At 39.5% G+C, this 20,384-nt stretch overlaps 1 protein-coding gene across 1 annotated transcript; it reads right to left on the bottom strand.

The window, feature by feature from the left end:
* Positions 1 to 14,349: 14,349 nt before the first annotated feature.
* LOC107828667 (protein SENESCENCE-ASSOCIATED GENE 21, mitochondrial) lies at positions 14,350 to 15,835 on the bottom strand. Its single transcript, XM_016656026.2, has 2 exons — positions 15,492 to 15,835; positions 14,350 to 14,743 (listed from the first exon to the last, which is right to left on the bottom strand). Exons 1-2 carry the CDS (start codon positions 15,563 to 15,565, stop codon positions 14,527 to 14,529), a joined length of 291 nt encoding a protein of 96 aa, XP_016511512.1. The 5' UTR covers positions 15,566 to 15,835; the 3' UTR covers positions 14,350 to 14,526.
* Positions 15,836 to 20,384: the final 4,549 nt, after the last annotated feature.

Raw genomic sequence — 20,384 nt, forward strand, 5'->3', positions numbered from 1 at the left:
ATATGTTGCAGACAGGCAGCCCCGATCCACACTTATCCTTACAATTCAGGCCCTCGGCCTCACTCAGTCATAAACCTCTCAAGCCACTCGGGCATTTCAGTAAAACAAGGCATTCGGCCCAAAACATTTATATGCATCAAAATAGAGTCATAAAACTGAGTTATGCGGTAACCAAGTATAAACATGACTGAGTAGAGATTTTCAATCGAAAACAATGAGAGGATGGTAAGAAGCAGCCCCTAAGGGTACAAATAGCATTGGTGCAAGGCCCAAACATGGCATTCAGCCCAATTTACAGAAATTCTTTCTAAAACATATAAGTATCATATGGTTTCAACAAAGTATGCAACTTTACAGTTGCTACGGGATGGACCAAGTCACAAATCTCCAACAGTGCACGCCCACACGCCCACACGCCCGTCACCTAGTATGTGTGTCACTAAAAATAGTAGAATGATACAAAAATCCGGGGTTTCATACCCTCAGGACTAGATTTACAATCGTTACTTACCTCAAACCGGTCAAATCTCTACCCCGCAATGCTCTTGTCTCTGGACTCGGCCTCCAAATGCTCCAAATCTATTCACAATCAGTACAATACCATCAATATACGCTAGTGGAATGAATTCCACAAGAAAAGCTTCAAAATAAGACCAAAATCCGAAATTGGCTCAATCCCGGCCCCCGAGCCCACGTCCCAAAATCCAAAAAAATTTACAAAACTAGAAAGCTCATTCACTCACGAGTCTAACCATACCAAATTCATCAAAATTCGACATTGTTTGGTCCTTCAAATCCTTAAATTACTCTCCAAATATTCCAAGTCATAACCCCTCATTTTCACTAATTTCCATGATTAAAACAACGGGAAATCACCATATATACAAGTATTAGGGATCAAGTAACTTACCTCAACGAAACCCCCTTGATTCCCTCTTTAAAGCCCTCCAAAAGCTCCAAAACCCGAGTTGAAATTGTGAAGAATGATCAAAATTCGCGAAGGGTTCTATTTATAGTTTCTGCCCAGGTATTTCGCACCTGCGGCTATTTTCTCGCACCCGCGCGACCGCACCTGCGGTCCAAGGAGCCGCACCTGCACAACTCACTTAATCACCCAGCTTCCGCACCTGCGGACCCCTTCCTCGTACCTGCGGACTCGCATCTGCGGTCTCAGGTGCACATCTGCGAAACCAGTCCAAACTCCTCATCTCTGCATCTGCGCTCAAGTCCTCGCACCTGCGGGCTCGCAGATGCGGCCAATTCTTCGCACTTGCGTTCCCAGCCTTGGACCAGCGTCGCCCGCACTTGCGCACTCCCCACGCGCACCAGCGGCCTCGCACTTGTGACCCTTTCTTCCGCAGGTGCGGAAATAGCAGAAGCAGCAGCTCCAGCTGCAAAGTCTAACTTCGACCAATCCGTTAACCACCCGGAATCACCGCAAGGCCATCGGGACCTCAACCAAAAATACCAATAAGTCATATAACAACATACAAACTTAGTCAAACCTTCGAATCACTCAAAATAACATCCAAACACCAAATTACCCTCGGATTCAAGCCTAAAAACTTCTAAATTTCCAAATTCGACAACCGATGCTGAAACCAACCAAACCACGTCCGAATGACCTCAAATTTCGCACACACGTCACAAATGACACTACGAACCTATTCCAACTTCCATAATTCCATTCCGATCGATATCAAATTTTCCACTGCCGACCGAAATCGCCAAATTTCCAATTTTGCCAATTCAAGCCTAATTCTACCACGGACCTCCAAATTACATTTCGGTCGCTCTCCTAAGTTCAAAATCACCTAATGGAGCTAATGGAACCATCAAAATTCCAATCTTAGGTCAAATACTAAAGAGTCAAATTTTGGTCAATTCTCCCAATTTAAAGCTTCAATAATGAAATGCTTTCTTCCAATTCGATTCTGAAATACCTGCAACCCAAAACCAATGATTCACACAAGTCAAAGTACATCATGCAGAGCTACTTATGCCCTCAAACAACCAAGCAAAGTGCACATGTTCAAAACGACCGGTCGGGTCGTTACATCCTCCTCTACTTAAACATACGTTCGTCCTCGAACGTACCCAGAGTTGTTCCAAAAGCCATCAAATCGCTGTGTAACTTTCCCATGCACATACTCGGGGGAGATCCCATGTCACCATATCCCATATAGGTCCGATAGCACAGCATAACTGAAATTTCTCAATTCAGCCTAGCCCACAAGCCTTCGAATCAAATTTCCAACATCGGAAATTTCCTATAAGATGAGAAGTTTGCATCTACATACCGTATAAGTCTGAACAATCTGTACCAAAAGCCATAACCATAACTCAAATACTCAAATTCAAATACTGTATAGCTCGAATGCTCGAAGCAATGATTTCAAATCACAGTATCGACTCAAATCAATCCAGTGCCAGTAATAAACCTCATATCAGACAAACCCTCTTTCTAAAACCTTCATACAATGCCGATGATGAAGGAAACATACCGAATTCATAAACATTCATTAGACCATCAGGTCATGGAGCTCTCGTTCCTTCTATAAGAACTATAGCCAATTTCAAAGCCGACTTCCGATATTATCCTCCTAATTATACCACAATCAAACCTGATAGCATCCATTCTAGACCCAATGACCCCGTCTCCTCCAACACTACCACTCTAGTGACATGACACATCAATACAATTTAAAGCCATAACCCGTGCAATCCGTGCACCAGATAGCAACATTCCAAATGTACCCAATCGTAACAATGACCTAAACAGGAGAACCGTTACGCAAGCTCGACGAGTACCACCCTGACGCAATGCTAAGAACCCATCACACACTGCAGAACCATAACATACGAATCTTACACAAGGGATCATATTTCCACATAACTCTGCTGCAATACGCAACCCTATCCAAATACTGGTCCATATGAAACACCTCAAGCCACCCTGCTAAAATCAATAACCATGCGCAACTCGACATCAAGTACCCAAAGTGCATTACCATAACCACGGAGAAGCAAACGACACCATGCCACACAAATCCGAAAGAACATGACCAATACGCCATCAACCAAGCAATATTTAATACTATTCTCGCTCAAATTCCGCTATAAGGCCATAATAGAACCGCACCATATGTGCATGTAACCAACAAATCGCAATAAATAACCTCTGAAAGTCCACAATGACTGAATCATAACACATTCTATCATCTGGCTAGCTCCGGCCATAACTTCACAGTCCACAACCATGAAACAATCTGCTCCTGAGAACTCCCAATCTCTAATTCCATAGAACACATAAATCGCCATATTTGGTTCCACCTCCACTGCCCGAATGCCTAACACCTCTATCATATAAAATCCTCCCACGAGAAATACTTTAAAACTTCTTCCGTGCCACCTGGCAAAAATTTGAATATCAACAGTCGATCAACGAGGAGAGTGCCGCAATACCAGCGAAGTACCCATAAATCAAAACATGCTGCCCCTTCTGAAATGTACACTCTCATCAAGCTATACCAGATAGTAATATCATTTACCCAGTCATCAAAAACCGTTCATGCTGCCTAAGAATTTATGTCCTTCTCTTCAAAACTGAGTTGTGACCTGGTACATGTAAATCTTATTCCCGCACAACACACCACATCTATTATGCCATCACGTGACAAGCATAAGAATTCCATTATCAACTCTGAGTCACTAGCAAATTACATACCTTATTAGTTAAAAACCTCTTCCTTGCTTTTTTCTAGGAGGAAATCATAACACACAACATGCTCCATACATCGGTAGAAATTATCCAGTTCAAACCATGGTAGAACCCATCATGAACACTTTGAAATCTATTTGCACATAACTAAGTTATCTGAACCGAATTCCTCTAACTTCACCAAGCCACACAGGTTTCCAAATCCGGGAGCATTGCCACGAAACACCTGTAGATATTAGCCACGTCATAAATACACAAATAACCGATCATACCCATTACTGTGCTACCCCAACCTACTTCCAAACTGTCCTATTTCCCTAAGTCCTTTCCAAATTGCCTTCAAATTGCTATTTTATTTCCTTGTTAGAACACTACTATCCTTAACTAAAACTTACCCCACGAACTCTAGCATAGAATCACGCCGTCCTAAGGCTTATAAGCCATCGAATTCCCTTTTTATGTATTCCAAAGGTTCCACAACCAAAAATGCTTATTTCGTAGAGACTTTATGTGAACCTAAAATTGTTTCCTTCACCTTCTTGATACTGAAATGCATAATTCACAATGATACAAGATGCAACAAGCCTCAACACTATTCAATGCAACTCTCAGTTTTCTAGCCATATTTATAAATCTTGAATCCATTGTAACCATTCTCGAATTAACCGACCAAACGGACCAAAATGACTTGTGCCCCATTAGCACACCAACACCCAAGGGAATAAAGAGTAACCATCACTCCTACACAACCGAGCAAATTCCCGCTCCATGTACACTACATTCTCTGTGAATAACCACTCAATTATTTTTATGGTCCTCCTATAACCATAGAGTGTAATACAACTTGTGTCCAGAAATTCCTTTACCCGAGTCATCCTCGATCTCGACCTCTGCAAGTCATAACTGATTCACCGGTATACCCCGAATCGAAACTAATACTACCCATAACCATGCAATCAACTCGTCGATAGCAGACTCCCCCACTTAGCCTAAAGCTGCAATTATATAAAATTAGAACTCGTAAGGATTTCTCCTTCTCAATTACCAAGGTATCGCACCATTAACCTGCCAGACTTCTAGAAGTCTTTTTATTAAGCCTTTCATGAACATTCTGAATCTCCAGCCAAAATTACAAACGCGACCTCCTACCGGGTAGCTAGTAATATTCCTCGCAAAAGCTTCATCAACATCACGCCACCGCTAGCTGCACATAGGAAATAACCCACGTGTGGAATTCCTTACCGACATCTCCTAATGACACTTCACTGAGGGCAACGACCACGAAATTCGTAAATTCTCCTAAGTTCATGCTCGCCCACCATTTATATAAGTCTGCACTTTCCCTATTGACATCAATTGTACATCAACAATACCTTCCGAACTCAAGTCATATTGCACATGACACGATAATCAGATTTTCACGCCTCTATTCATTTCAAACACACTCCTTTCTGCCATATTCAATTTTTCCTTTGTACATTAACCATCACTCCAAATAGAGTCTGCAGGACGATTCACATATTAACACGATTCCAAACCATTCTACACTTTCTCAAGGCGCACGACTACCCTACTAGTGGATTCATATGCTAATCTATCACTCTTACTTTGGTTGAATCACCTCCTTTAAGAAACTTCTCAACCTCTGCTTCTCTTACTTGACCTGCTAGTACTTCAACCACCGCGAAACACTTCCCGCGATGTCTTTCCTCATACTTTGCTACCCAACTGCTGCATCAAATCGAAATGTATTTCTGTCGCACCTGAACCAATAAAATGTTACCGACTCTAAGTCTCTTCAAAGATTATCTTTCCTGAGCCATTAACATCAAAATACCCATTCGCAACCACCATTACTACACAACCACTTACTCTTCTTAAGTTCAAACTCATTGACAGACATGAGAATTTAATTTGCCCCAAAATTTAACAACGTGAAACATCCTTCAAAACATTCACACTCGAGATGGTACGTCGCATCAAAACGAAAATCAAGCACCCAATGGCCTTCCATTACATTTCAAGAAAACACCTCTCGTCACATTCACATAGTCATAACACTTCCCGCAGTTATGTCATACTCACCACAAGCCATTCCACTGCTCATCGAGCCACAATTCCACTCGTAGGGGCATTATCGGACATATGAGTCCAAATGTATAGGTTACAACTGAAGCTACCGAGCCTAAGCTGCGGTCTAACCATGGCCTCAAGTCCTCTAGACTGGCCCACCACCACAACACAAAATACACATCTCAACCTTGTTCATAGAATCACAAGGCGGTGATGCACAACTGATACTGAGCGCTCATGTGTGCATACGAGATGCGTGGAAGGAATTCAAAGAGTTATGTCTCAAGCTGAATCAATTTCGCACGATAGAATACAAGAAAGTGAAATTTTTCTAAAAGTTCTGCAGCCTCTCAAAGATAAGTACAGACGTCTCCGTATTGATCCGTAAGACTCTACTAAAGCCGCTCATGACTCGTGAGACCTATGAAACCTAGGCTCTGATACCAATCTGTTACGACCCAAACTAACCCCTGTCGTGATGGCGCCTATCGTGAAACTAGACAAGCCGACTCATTTCCAAAACAAACCGATATTTTCATTTCAAAGATAATTTCAATGTTATTTAACATAAAAATATTCGTAAAGGAGTTCAAATCAAAAATAAAAGTGCGGAAGGAAAAGCCCGACATCGGGGTGTCACTAGTCATGAGCATCTACTATAATCTGTCTAACAATATCAAGGCTAACTCAGCCTGGAAAATAGCTAAATACTACTAGAGGAAGATAAGAGGGAAAAGAGCAGGGGCTGCGATCGCCAAACAGCTACCTTGCTATCTCTAAGAAAATCTGCAACTAGAACACTCAATAATCGCTACCGTGTCCAGCTACACCTGAATCTCCACACAAGGTGAAGGGAGTAACGTGAGTACGCCAACTCAATAAGTAACAACAATAAATAAAGACTGAGCAGTAGTGACAAGCAATAAAACATATAACGTTCATATCATGAAATCTCAGTAAAGTACAGCATGATTTAAAAATCAATGTTTGAATCAAATCATCTCGTTTAAACCCGGTTCCAGTAAAAATTATTTAAAGATATTTTTCCAACAGTTTTTCAAACAAAGGCTCAATGCAAAGGTGAGAAAAAATGATGAAATCATAAACAGCCACTCAGGCAAAACATCACTCAAAAACAGCCCCTCGGGCAAACCTCACAGTCACTCGTGCCACTCGGGCATACCTCACAATCACACTTGCCACTCGGGCATACCTCACAATCACTCATGCCTCCCAGTCACTCAGCACTCGGCACTCGCACTCAGTAGGTACCTGCACTCACTGGGGGTGTGTACAAACTCCGGAGGGGCTCCTTCAGCCCAAGCGCTATAATCTACACGGACAACTCACGTGTAATAATAATAAAGTATGTTGCAGGCGGGCAGCCCTGATTCACACTCATCCTCACAAATCAGGCCCTCGACCTCATCAATCATAAATAAGTTACAGGCGGGCAGCCCCGATCCACACTCTTCCTCACAATTCAGGCCCTCGGCTTTACTCAGTCATAAACCTCTCAAGCCACTCGGGAATTTTAGTAAAATAGGGTATTCGGCCCAAAACATTTATATGCATTAAAATAGAGTCATAAAACTGAGTTATGCGGTAAACAAGTATAAACATGACTAAGTATAGATTTTCAATCGAAAACAATGAGAGGATGGTAAGAAACATCCACTAAGGGTCCAAACAGCATTGGTGCAAGGCCCAAACATGGCATTCAGCCCAATTTATAGAAATTCTTTCTAAAACATATAAGTATCATATTGTTTCAACAAAGTATGCAATTTTATAGTTTCTACGGGATGGACCAAGTCACAAATCCCCAACAGTGCACGCCCGCACGCCCGTCACCTAGCATGTGCGCCACTAAAAATAGTAGAATGATACAAAAATCCGGGGTTTCATACCCTAAGGACCAGATTTACAATCGTTACTTACCTCAAACCGGTCAAATCTCTACCCCGCAATGCTCTTGCCTCTGGACTGGGCCTCTAAATTTTCCAAATCTATTCACAATCAGTACAATACCATCAATATACGCTAATGGAATGAATTCCACAAGAAAAGCATCAAAAATAGACCAAAATCCAAAATTGGATCAATCCCGGCCCCCAGGCCCACGTCCCAAAATCTGACAAAATTCACAAAACTAGAAAGATCATTCACTCACGAGTCTAACCATACCAAATTCATCAAAATTCGACATTGTTTGGTCCTTCAAATCCTTAAATTACTCTCCAAATATTCCAAGCCCTAACCCCTCATTTTCACTAATTTCCATGACTAAAACAACGAAAAATCACCATATATACAAGTATTAGGGCTCAAGTAACTTACCTCAACGAAACCCCCTTGATTCCCTCTTCAAACCCCTCCAAAAGCTCCAAAAACCGAGTCGAAATTGTGAAGAATGATCAAAATTCGTGAAGGGTTATATTTATGGTTTCTGTTCAGGTTTTTAGCACCTGCGGCCATTTTCTCGCACCCGCGCGACCGCACCTGCGGTCCAAGGAGCCGCACCTACGCAACTCACTTAATCACCCAGCTTCTGCACCTGCGGACCCCATCATCGCACCTGCGGACTCGCATCTGCGGTCTCAGGTGCACATCTGCGAAACCAGTCCAAACTCCTCATCTCCGCATCTGCGCTCAAGGCCTCGCACCTGCGGGCTCGCAGATGCGGCCAATTCTTCGCACCTACGTTCCCAACCTTGGCCCAGCATCGCCCGTACCTACGCACTCCCCATGCGCACCAGCGGCCTCACACATACGACCCTTTCTTCCGCAGGTGCGGAAATAGCAGAAGCAGCAGCTCCAGCTGCAAAGTCCAACTTCGACCAATCCGTTAACCACACGGAATCACCCCGAGGCCCTCGAGACCTCAACCAAAAATACAAACAAGTCATATAACAACATACAAATTTAGTCGAACCTTCGAATCACTCAAAACAACATCCAAACACCAAATTACCCTCGGATTCAAGCCTAAGAACTTCTAAATTTCTAAATTCGGCAATCGATACCGAAACCAACCAAACCACGTCTGAATGACCTCAAATTTTGCACACACATAACAAATGACACTATGAACCTACTCCAACTTCTGAAATTCCATTCCGACCCTGATATCAAATTTTCCACTGCCGACCGAAATCGCCAAATTTCCAATTTTGCCAATTCAAGCCTAATTCCCCCACGGACCTCCAAATTACATTCCGATCGCGTTCCTAAGTCCAAAATTACCTAACGAAGCTAATGGAACTATCAGAATTACAATCCAAGGTCAAATGCTAAAGAGTCAAATTTTGGTCGACTCTCCCAATTTAAAGCTTCAACAATGAAATTCTTTCTTCCAATTCGATTCTGAAATACTTGCAACCCAAAACTGATGATTCACACAAGTAAAAGTACATCATACGGAGCTACTCATGCCCTCAAACAACCGAGTAAAGTGCACATGTTCAAAACGACCGGTCGGGTCGTTACACTGTCTTTGCAGTTGAGGCTTGCATTCCTCTAACGATTGATAAAGTCGATAATTGGTTCACCCTTTCATTGACGAGTATTTGTAAGTTCTATTATACCCACAGTACGTCTCATGCCATAAAATCGATTGAGGAATTCTTGCTCTAGTTGATCCCAGCTATCAACAGATCCAGCCTTGAGGTCCGTATACCAATCAAAGGCATTTCCTTTTAATGAGCGAACAAACTGCTTGATGAGGTAATCTCCATAAGTCCTAGAATTGTTGCATGTCTCAACGAAGTGCGCCACATGTTGCTTTGGATTTCCTTTACCATCAAACTGTTAAAATTTTGGAGGTTGATAGCCAGCACGCATCTTCAACAAATTGATCCTTGAAGTGTACGGCTTTGCGTAGGTAAAGGAGGACCTGGAAGCGACTTCATATTTGTTTTTTATAGTCCCTTCAATGAACTCCTTTAGTTGATTGATTGGAATCATCCCTTCCGAAGAGACTGGAATTTCCTTATTGGATGCAACTTGTCGTGGGGGAGGATCAATCTCTTTAACTTCTGGGAGTTTGCTATGTGCATGGGTGGATTCTTCTTCCATCAAGATTCCCACCCTATCTGTTAGCTTGTCGATTCTAGCATCTTGATTTTGCATTCACTTGGTCAAGCCAGCGATTGCTTCTGTCAAGTTTGCCAACTACTCATCCACAAATGAAGTGTTTGTCACCATGGCTTGCATGATTGTCGTGGACGATGGAGAGTAGCATAGCTTTTCACATAGATTGATCCTTGATTGGTTGGCTCCCACTATGTGGTGTAAGTGGGGAGGATCCATCACTTGAAGCATCATTATCTTCCTTCACAGCAGAGTGCTTGGATCTGGAGAGGTCAAGCTGAGCAAGAGTTTTCTTGATCTTTTCAGCAACATCGCTTCCTCCTTCGGGTACGTTTGTGAAAGATCTTGCTCATTTTGAGGATGAAGATCCAAAAACAGGGGTTGATGCGGACGGCACTTGGGGTGCTTGTTGTCCTAACGAGCTTGTTTTGCTCCTCGTAACTGGTCAAAAGCTTCTAAAAGTAACATCGAGGATGCTTTTCACATCAGCATAGAACCTGAAATTAGCAGCCTTGGTGGAAGTTGAACTGGAGTTGATTTTCTTTGAAGCCATTTCAATGTTCTTGAACTTTGGTGATTGAAAAGTTGAGATAAGAGGTAGAGATTGTCCCATTGGGCGTGCCAGAATTTGTAGACAATAAATTACGTCGAAAAAATAAAATCAAGACCGAAAATAATTACAACAATCGTAGTATTTTATTTCAAATATTTGAGTGTTATAATCTCTATGAATCCTCTGATTCTTCTTTCCAATAGTAAATAAATTCAAGGGCCTTTGAGCTTGACCTTGAATATGTAGTTGTTGCCACGAACGATGATCTTGTTCTTGAGCTTGAGCTTGAGCTTGATTGCTTGAACTTGAAACTTGTGGAGGAATTTGCAGTGTTTGATCCACGAGCTCTTTCCTGCTTCTTGTTATAACTTCTGGTCTTTTTTTCTGGGTAATGAAGACCCCTATTTATAGTTGTAGAAGGGAGGAGTTGTGATAAGAATAAACTCTTTTCGACCAATCAAATTGAAGTGTGACATGGCCGCATTTGATTGGCTAGAACATGTCACTTGCACACGTGGCACGGTTTCATTGGCCTTCTAATGTGACTTGACATGCCTTGTCATTTTGACACGTGGCACGATCCTATTGGCTCTTCCGTTTGACTTGGCGCGCCACGTCATTTCACACATGGCACCAAACTGGGCCTCTAGGAAGATGACATCTTGGGCCTAATGAAGTGGGCTCATCACTTTAGCCCAACTAAATGGGCTAGCCCAGTCAATATCTATTGGACTTAAGTAATTAATCCAATTATATATATTAGCCCATAATTTATTTGGACTAGTATATTTAAAATATAATCCAAAGTTTTTATTGAATTTGAATTCAATAAATTTTACATGTCTACAGATGTCAAAGTTCATACTTGGTAGATTAAATTGGGGGAGTTTAGCAAATACCCATGCGCAGGAAACTATTTATCCGTCCCTACCCATGCCTTTTCCCCCGACCCATTTTTTTTTTAATATCTAGTCAAATAAAATCAAACTAAGCAACTATAAACCAAGCCAATTCAAGCCAATTCAAGCCAAATCAAGCTAAACTATGCCAAATGGGTAAAAAGAAAGTTGGGATGGGTGTGGGTAGGTAGGGGTAATTAGTTTTAATTGGGTAGGTATATATTGTAAATATTTTTCAAATGAGTAGAAAAGCGTAATTATTTTAAGCTCAATGGGTATTTTGCATAAATTGCTCATTAAATTAGGGGTGGGCTAGGCCTGTCTAAGGGACCAATCGTGGGCCTATGAATCGGTTCTGGGCCGGTCCTAGTCTAGGTTTCCTAGTGGGCGTGGGTTCAAGGGCTAGGGGGGCTGTACTTGGGGCTTTTTAGGGGGACTGAACCGATGCACATACCGGTCCTGGTGGGGCCGATAACGGCCTTTTCGATTTTATTTTTTTTTCAATTTGTATAACTAAAATTCGAATATTGGAACACATACAACTTACTAGAAAAGAAAATTTCAAGGCTAATAGCCTGTAATATTAAATTGAATTTTGAAGTACTTAATTTGACGGTACTTAATATTTATTTTGACTTCGGCAACTTGACAAAGCCGTTTTTTCTTCCGTAGATGACTTCCTCTGAATGAATACACATTTTTCCTAACGTAGGCACTTGGATTCAGCAGCGGAGAACCTTTGCCCGAACCACATCTTCTTTATCGAAAATTATACGGTATAGTTAAGTTGTTTTTAAAATTAAAAAAAAAATATATATATATATATATATATATATACACACTACAACTACAAATACATTAATTAATTATTTCTTAATTTATATTTTGACTTACTTTAATGAAAAAATCTTGCTTCACTTCACCACTGTTTGGATTAACTTATAATATCGGATATTATAATGTATTTATTTTATATGTGCTGATAGTGTAAATTATCAGTGCAATTTAATTTATTGTAATAGGTTTCCTGCCTTATTCTCAGGTAATAATTTTCATTATTATGAATATTTACATGTAATTATCCTTAAATGACTGTGATTTATAAGTTAAACTCTATTATAATTTAAACTTTATATTGTGGACAAGTTGTTGCGTTAGGTTCACTAATCCACTTTTGATGTATGTTAATGTTTTTCCACGCTGTGTTAACGTTCATTGTATACTTGTATTCACTTAATCAGGTTTTGTCATTCCACTTTGCCACGCTTTAGTGCAAAAAGAGTTTTTAATGAGATTTCTACATTGAACTCATTATACTTTTAAAGTTATGGGTTCATATTTAGAGGCGGAGTCGGGACCTGAAATTTATGGGTTCGGAATTTTAAATTCTTTAAGTTATTGGGTTCTAAATTAATAATTAATACATATTCAATGAATTTCTTAAGACAAATACATGGTTTGCACCAAAGCCGTTGGCAGTGGCGGAGGCAGGATTACCGCCAAGGGAGTTCAAAAAAAGGAAAAAGTTAAAAAGAATGTAACTAGTGGGAATAGAACCAATGACCTTACAAAAGTTTTGAACCCTTTTGAGCACTAAGCTATACTTTTGGGCTGTGTTAAGGGGATTCAAAACATAATATATAGAGGTAAAAAAACAGATTTTGCCTTACATATACAGTATAATTTTTTGGCGAAGGGGGTTCGGGTGAATACCCTTCCGCCCCCCTAAATTCACCCCTGGCCACTGGATTCGGTCAAACCCGTAGCTCCTATTCTCCCTCCGCCCCTGCTCATATCTATTATTTGTTGCAACTTTAATAATTTTTTTCATAAAAAATTATGCTCTACGTCAGAAATTATGAGTTTAATTGAACCCGATGTCAGAAGACTAGACCTGCCTCAGCTTGGAGTAGCTAGCCTTTCGACATGTCAAGGATCCCTTGTCATTTAATACTTATAATTCGCACTAGTATATGTGTAATAAAAAGGCATCGAATACAATACGTAGCGTTTCCTAAATTCTAAATTAGCAAATTAGACTTATTATATATAGTTATCCATTATTGCATGTTATTTTAACCTGCTGTAAAAATTATGGGGCTTATGGTAATTTTGACAGGTGTGGCCAAATTCAAGAAAGTGATAGGTGGTTAAATTAGGAATGCCAACGTCCATATGAAAGTAATTAATTGAATATGCACTGTCTCGACTAATTTATGCATAAAAAATGATTAGGCAAAGAATAATAGCCAAGAATGACTCAATGCTATTTTTAGCCGTTCATTCTGGCACTGGGATTAGTTAATGGTTTATCATATACTCCTATTGAATATGCACTGTTTCGACTAATTTATGCATCAGAAAATATGACTAGGCAAATATTTTAGTAGCCAAGAATGACTCAATGATGTGAAGTCTCCTTTTTTAGTTTTGGTTCCCATCTGTTTTTTCACCTAAATCATGTGTTAAAGTTACAGCGTGAGTGATAGGAAATGCCGTGTACATATGCTTTGCAACCCTTCACCTACTTTCTTAGGTTTTTTCCCCTTCATATTTTCTTAGTTACTCTTGCTTGCTGTGTACATAATAAGTCCAATTTCACAAACAAGTGATAACTACTCCTTTTTCTTCAAGTTGTGGATACACATGTAGTCGCTTTTGTTAGAGAGCATTTTATCTCTTAATATGAAATTTTTCGACACGAATTCGAATTTAATTGAACCTCAATGTATATATCGAACACCGGATGAAAAATCAAAAAATCAAATTCAAACATAGTTGGGGCATTGTGGCTGATTTATGACTTTTTTTTATACGTTAACTTGAGAATAGAAGAATTTCGGCCATAGTATATATTCGAACTTATCATACAACGGTTTAATTACATTCTAAATACATAATTACAAAAGTATAATGAGTTTGTGGTGAGAATATAAAGGTTGGACGTACGTTTAAATTTTAAATCCACCTCAGCCAATCAACAATGGGGCATGCATTACAGGTTCAACAGATTCAACTGAACCAGAATTTTTTATATATATGTGAAAAATTATTAATCCACTAATATTGCATTCCGAATTCATAATTCCAAAAGTATAATGAGTTCAATAACATAAACATAAAAGATAAATATTTAAATTCTAAATCTGCCACTGCCCAAGACACAATTTTTTATCCAATGTTTTTTATCAGTGTTGGCTAGGTTTGTGTTTCAAGAGCATCTTTCTCAGCTCAGCAGCATCAATCTCCTTATTGGCATGAGACTCTGGCCTGTAATAACCTGTAACAGGATCTGGTACCCATGAAATTGTCTTGTTTGATTCCTCTACACCTTTCTTCATCGTCACATTGCTTCTCACAACCCCTCCTCTTACTGCACCTTGTGATGCAGCTGCATACCCACGCCTGCACAATCAGAAACGGATTCAGGATTTAAATATAGTAAAGTAGTGACAGAATCAGAAATTTTATTAAGGGATGCTAAAAATATAAAAATAAAACACATGATAAAAATAAGCAAAGTTAATATATAGTATATATGTATAAAAATATTTTTTTGACCTAGCTAAATAGTGTAATTTTCCAGCAAAAAGGTTTTTAGTTGACGCCCATAACATAAGGTGGCTCCGCCACCGGTGTAAATGCACCTATTTATATATATACATATTCTAAAAATGAATCTTCAGATTTTATATATTACATATTTATTGTTGAGCCTAAAACAGTTGATGCTGGTGCACCCCTACTTATATATCCACCTCTACATCAAAGAATAGTATAAAAGATTCAAATTTACCTTTTTCCTTGCATAAAATATCTTAATTTTATCCTTCATTATAGTTTAGGGACATTCATCCACTTTCTGTTGGTAAATTATTTTGTATTCTTTCTTAACAAGATGAAGGAAAAAATAAATTTAAATTTACCTATCTGCTTTTAGCTATAGTTTAAAATTACCTTTAATTATACTTCAGGTTTGAGCCTCACTAGGAATACGACTAACAACAAGGATACGAATAACATGCAAAATTAAGATATTTCATATAGTAGAGAATTATTTTGACCCTATTTTCTCATAATATAATGACCCAAAAATCCCTTCTTTTATTTTCTTTCAAGAAAAAAAAAGTGGAAAAAAACATGGAAATTTTACCTATTAATAGCAGCAGAAACAGAGTCTACAATAAAAGCAGAGACAATCTTGGAGTTGGAGAAAGAACGAGCCATTGTTATTGAGCTAAGAGTCAAAGCGAAAAATTTTATAATATCAAAAGGAAATTAATTAAAAGCTGCAGCGGAAGCTATGTATTATGTATTTTCAGATAAATAATTAAATTCCGCAGCAGCAAATTGAAACTGTTTTTTTTTTTCGCAGCGACTCTTAGCTATATATATGAAGAAGATTAGAGAGAATTTGTGAGAAGTTGTGAGAGAAATAGAGGTATATATAGAGAAAATATTTGGAGGAAGAATTGAAGAAAGAAGGAAGAAAGAGTCAAATTACCACTTACCAGTTGAGTTATAAATGGAGACGCGTAAATGTGGGCTTCTAAGAAGGTGAAAAGGTCTTATTGTTAATGAACACCCGGTCGTTGCAGCTAAGTGTTTTGTAAGCTTCATGCAACTTCGTCCACTTGCTCACAAAAACAATCTTGAATTCAATTAAGTGCGGAGCTAGAGAGTGAATTACGGATTTATTTGAACTCAACAATTTCGATCAAAATTTAATATTTATTTTAAAAAATTTATTAAATATATATAAATTATTAACATATAACTCAATAACTTAAAATGATTATGTGACTTCATGTGTTTAATTTCAAATTCTTACTCTGAATTATTTGTGGATTAGCTTCTTTTCTTTATCTATCAACATCTGTACACACGTGATGGATGAAATTACATTTACGTTCACACAACTATTGGTTCCTTACGTGTCAAAAATTGTTACAAACAGTCAAACACTGTGGCGACGGCGTTTCCTTACTTCGAGATTCTGGAAGCCAACTTGCAACTTGTGTGTACCTCATACAACTAGGATTTTCCTTCCATCCGTTGACTCTCACGCTTTTGGACGACTTAGAAATTGCTTATTTTATAAATATTTTTATTCAAAAGTATGTGCAAATTAGCAGTTTTTGTTTCACTGATTCAAATGAATAATGCTTTTTGACCGATCTTTTCAAAAATTACTTTTGAGTATCATTTATAAAAAAAAAAATAAAAAAAAATCAGTTTGTATTATTTAAGAAGAGATATGCATTTATATATTTATTATAAAGGAATTCAACTTAAATATAAACATAAGTAACAATATAAATTTAAAATTTAAATTAATATAAAATATAGTTATTTCAATCAATAATATTGGGTGTCTGATATTACTTATCATTTACATGATAATTTAAATATATCAAAATACACATTCAATATAAATAAAAACTCTACTCTTATAATTACTATATAAAAGAAGAGATATATTTATAATAGAGAGAACATTCCACGTAGGAATAGAAGAAAGAGAATAAAAAAGAGAAGAAAGGTATGGTAGAAAAATTAATTTAAGGATAATTTGAAAATATAAATTTATTGTAAGGATATTTTTGTCTTGAATAAATTAATTTATACTTTCGTTTCTTGGAAGAACCTAGAATTTATAGCTTCCGAAAAGCAGAAAAACTGCTTCTGCTACTGCTCAAAAATATTTTTTTATCCTAGCCAAACATCTCAACTTTTTCAAGAAGTACTTTTTTGAGCATGTTTACCCTCAAAACGGATAACAATTGAATTTATATGTGGTTTTAAGGATATGTGAATTAATTCATTACGACTGATTAATGACGTTAAATTAAGCAAATGAAAAACGTAATAGATGACCAAACCAATGATAAGGGTGATTCCGAGCTCGATTGACGACTCGATGAAGAACATGTCCTCGATTCCAAGCTTATATATATGAAGAACTTAAGAACAGGAATAAGAACTTTGAACAACAAAGAGAATTAAAATAAATTGCATTGATATGCGTGTTACAATGTGTCCCCTGAATAATAATCTTTTCCCTGTCGATACGAGCCGAGATTCACGTCGTGATATCCAGTTGGGCAAGGAAATCACAACCCTCTATCAGTCGTGTGTAGTTGTTTGATAATGCCCTCTGAAGTCTTAATCCTCGAACCGGACCCGGAGGACATGGCCTCGATACCCTCGAGGGCAGATATTTTGCTCGAGACCCGGCTCTTCTGAGTTCATTCGCTGATTTGTGACTCTTTTCTGCAAAATTCTTATTCTAAACCACCAAATCTTTGTCACCTTCTTTAAATCAAAAAATGGTGAAGACATCAAAAACCGTCCCCCAAAAAGAAAAAGTTTCTTCTTCCCACTCTGCCGCCAACAAAACACCGGTGGATCCACGACCTGAGGAGTGCGTTCCGGCAGCGTGTGTTCTTACCTCCGATTTCAAACTCGATAAAGGTTCGCTGGTTCCCGGCCGATGTGAATCCATATCGAGAAATATTTGTTCGATAACCGGGGGGTATATCGAGCAGATAAAAAAAGACTGTAACTGGGGAAACAAAGAACTAGTAGTGTCGTCTCCTGGAGAGGATATTACTACTCACGTGAAAGGGTTTTTAAGTGTGTACACTTACCCTTTCACGTTAGGTCCCCTCGACCATGTTATCATAGATTTTTGTCGTAAATACCTAATAACCCTAGGCCAGATCCATCCTTCTTTTTGGCGGATCATTATTTTGATATGATACTTTGTTAACAAAATCGAGGGGATGCCTTTCACCCTCGATCATCTCATCCGATTGTACCGTCCTCGCCTTTTTCGATGAGGGTTAATAAAACTTCAACGTCAAGCTATCAAGGCTCTGTTTCCGAGCATAGACGAGGAGAGGGATCGAGGCTGGATGGGAAGGTTCATTCGAGTAAGGACTTCGGATCTGATTCCGACTGAAAATATGCCTTTTCCCGAGGAGTGGAACATGAAGCGTAAGTGGAATTCTGGTTTTATCTCCTACTATTTTATCTTTTCATCTCTTTTCTCATCGATATCCCTGGATGCCCAACGTAGTTCTCGATCTCAAAAACTAGGTACGGGATCTGGTTTCGACCTCCACATATGCCGAGCGCTCATGGCATGACTTGTCAAAGGAACGATGGGAGGCCAAAAATAATGGTAAGCCCATTTCTCGTATTTTTTGGTAATTCGAACAAGATGCTTTCCATATACTTTGATAAAGATTTCCGTAAGTACGTATGGGAAAAGATGTTGTTTTGAGGCCCTCGTCCGTCGAGGAAGAGGCTTCGGCCACTGTTCCAAAGCCGGTGAAAGACAATAAGAGGAAAAGGGCCTCCGTTCCGGGATTTCCAAAATCGAAGAAGAGGACGGCTCATTAGCCGAACAATAATACCATTCCTTTGACCGTAGAATTAGTTCTGCGTCTAAGGGAAGAAGAAGAAGAAGAAGAAGAAGAAGAAGAAGAAGAAGAAGAAGAAGAAGAAGAAGAAGAAGAAGAAGAAGAAGAAGAATAAGAAGAAAACGATGGGTCCGCGCTGGCGTCCCAAATGAAGAAGACCACTGACGTTCCACAGGCATTTGGATCGATGGTGGTTTATAAGGCTCCGCCTCGAACTAAGGATATATCGGAGAAAGATTCGGGCAGAGTCCCCGAGTTGTTGGAGATCGAAGATGCTTCCCATCGAAGCCAACATATGGGAGATATGTCTGAAGGGGCTCTCCCCGAATCTCTTCGAACCGAAGAGAATGCTCCAAGTGATTCACTTGGGGCAGTAGCAATCGAAGACTCTCCCACCTTCCTTGCTATTTCCGCAGGAGCGATTCGGGAAGCCCAAGCTTTAGAGGGCCTCGAACTAGACGGGTCTCATGATGGAAAGGATCCTTTTCATGACCTGTTACCGGTGTCGAGGACGTTGCTGGTACTAGTGATGCATCGGTTCTTTTTCACGGAGTGCGGCAGGCTTTGAATCAGGTAAGCCTTAAATTATTTTGTTGGAATTACCTTTATGTTTGATTTTCTTTTCTAACTTTGTTTCTCCTCTCTTTGCAGGCCGCGACAGTTCACCAAGAAGCATGTTCTCGGTCCCGAACCGAGCTGCATCTATACAAGGCCGACCTCCAACGGGTTATGGAAGAGAGGAACTCCCTTAAACTCATCTTAGGGCAAAGGAGAGAGGAAATAAAATACCTCCGAGCTGAGTTGGCCAAGGCTCACCAAGATCAAATTGATTTGTCCGAGCTGGTAATGATACTTTTAAAAGCCTATGGGCTCAATACCTTAACGATGGCTAATTTTTTGGTCTCACAGCTGCAGCATAAAATTGAGATGATCGGGAAACTCCGTGAGGAGGTCGATGTGATAAAACAGAGTCTTTGAAGTGGAAAGAAGGTATGGACCATTTTACTGTAGAGAAAGAAGCTGCTCGAGCACAATTATCATCGGCCGAAAACCAACTTCAAAGTATGAAGGAGAAAGGCTCGGTTCAAGCAAGAAGAATAGAGGAGCTCGAGGCTCGGTTGGCCTCTGAACTTGCCAAGGCCGAATCTGACGCCGAAAAGGCAAAGGCCGATGCGGATGCACTCATGGCCGTCTATCGGGCTGATGCTGAAGCTGCCCAGGTCCAAGCAAGAGAGGAAGTCGAGACCGCCGATACTCGAGTTCATTAGGTCGTTGATCTTGCTAAGTGCCGATATCGGAGGGAGACCTTCGAGGAGATCCATGCTCCAGGTTTCGATCTCGCTGAAGAGATAAAAAGGGCTATAGAGCTCGAAGCCGATGCTGAAGCCTTGGCTTTCGATGATGAAGATGATGATGATAGGAGTAAGAGCGGGTCCGAGAACGAGGGGAGCCCGATGGAGAAGAGACCGCTACCGGAGATAACCAAGAAACTTAGCCCTTAGTTTCTATGTTGCAATCAATCATGTAAATAATCTTGTATATATATATATATATATATATATATATATATAACTTTTTCTTTTACCGATTTGCTTCTGTTTTGTTTCCTACCTTGTGAA

The sequence above is a fragment of the Nicotiana tabacum genome, chromosome 17 (assembly GCF_000715075.1).
Source record: "Nicotiana tabacum cultivar K326 chromosome 17, ASM71507v2, whole genome shotgun sequence".
Taxonomy (NCBI): domain Eukaryota; kingdom Viridiplantae; phylum Streptophyta; class Magnoliopsida; order Solanales; family Solanaceae; genus Nicotiana; species Nicotiana tabacum.

Coding starts and splice junctions, on each gene's coding strand:
- LOC107828667 (XM_016656026.2), bottom strand. CDS start 15,565: ATGGCTCGTTCTTTCTCCAACTCCAAGATTGTCTCTGCTTTTATTGTA. Junction 14,744..15,491: donor GTTTCTGCTGCTATTAATAG/GTAAAATTTCCA, acceptor CTGATTGTGCAG/GCGTGGGTATGCAGCTGCAT.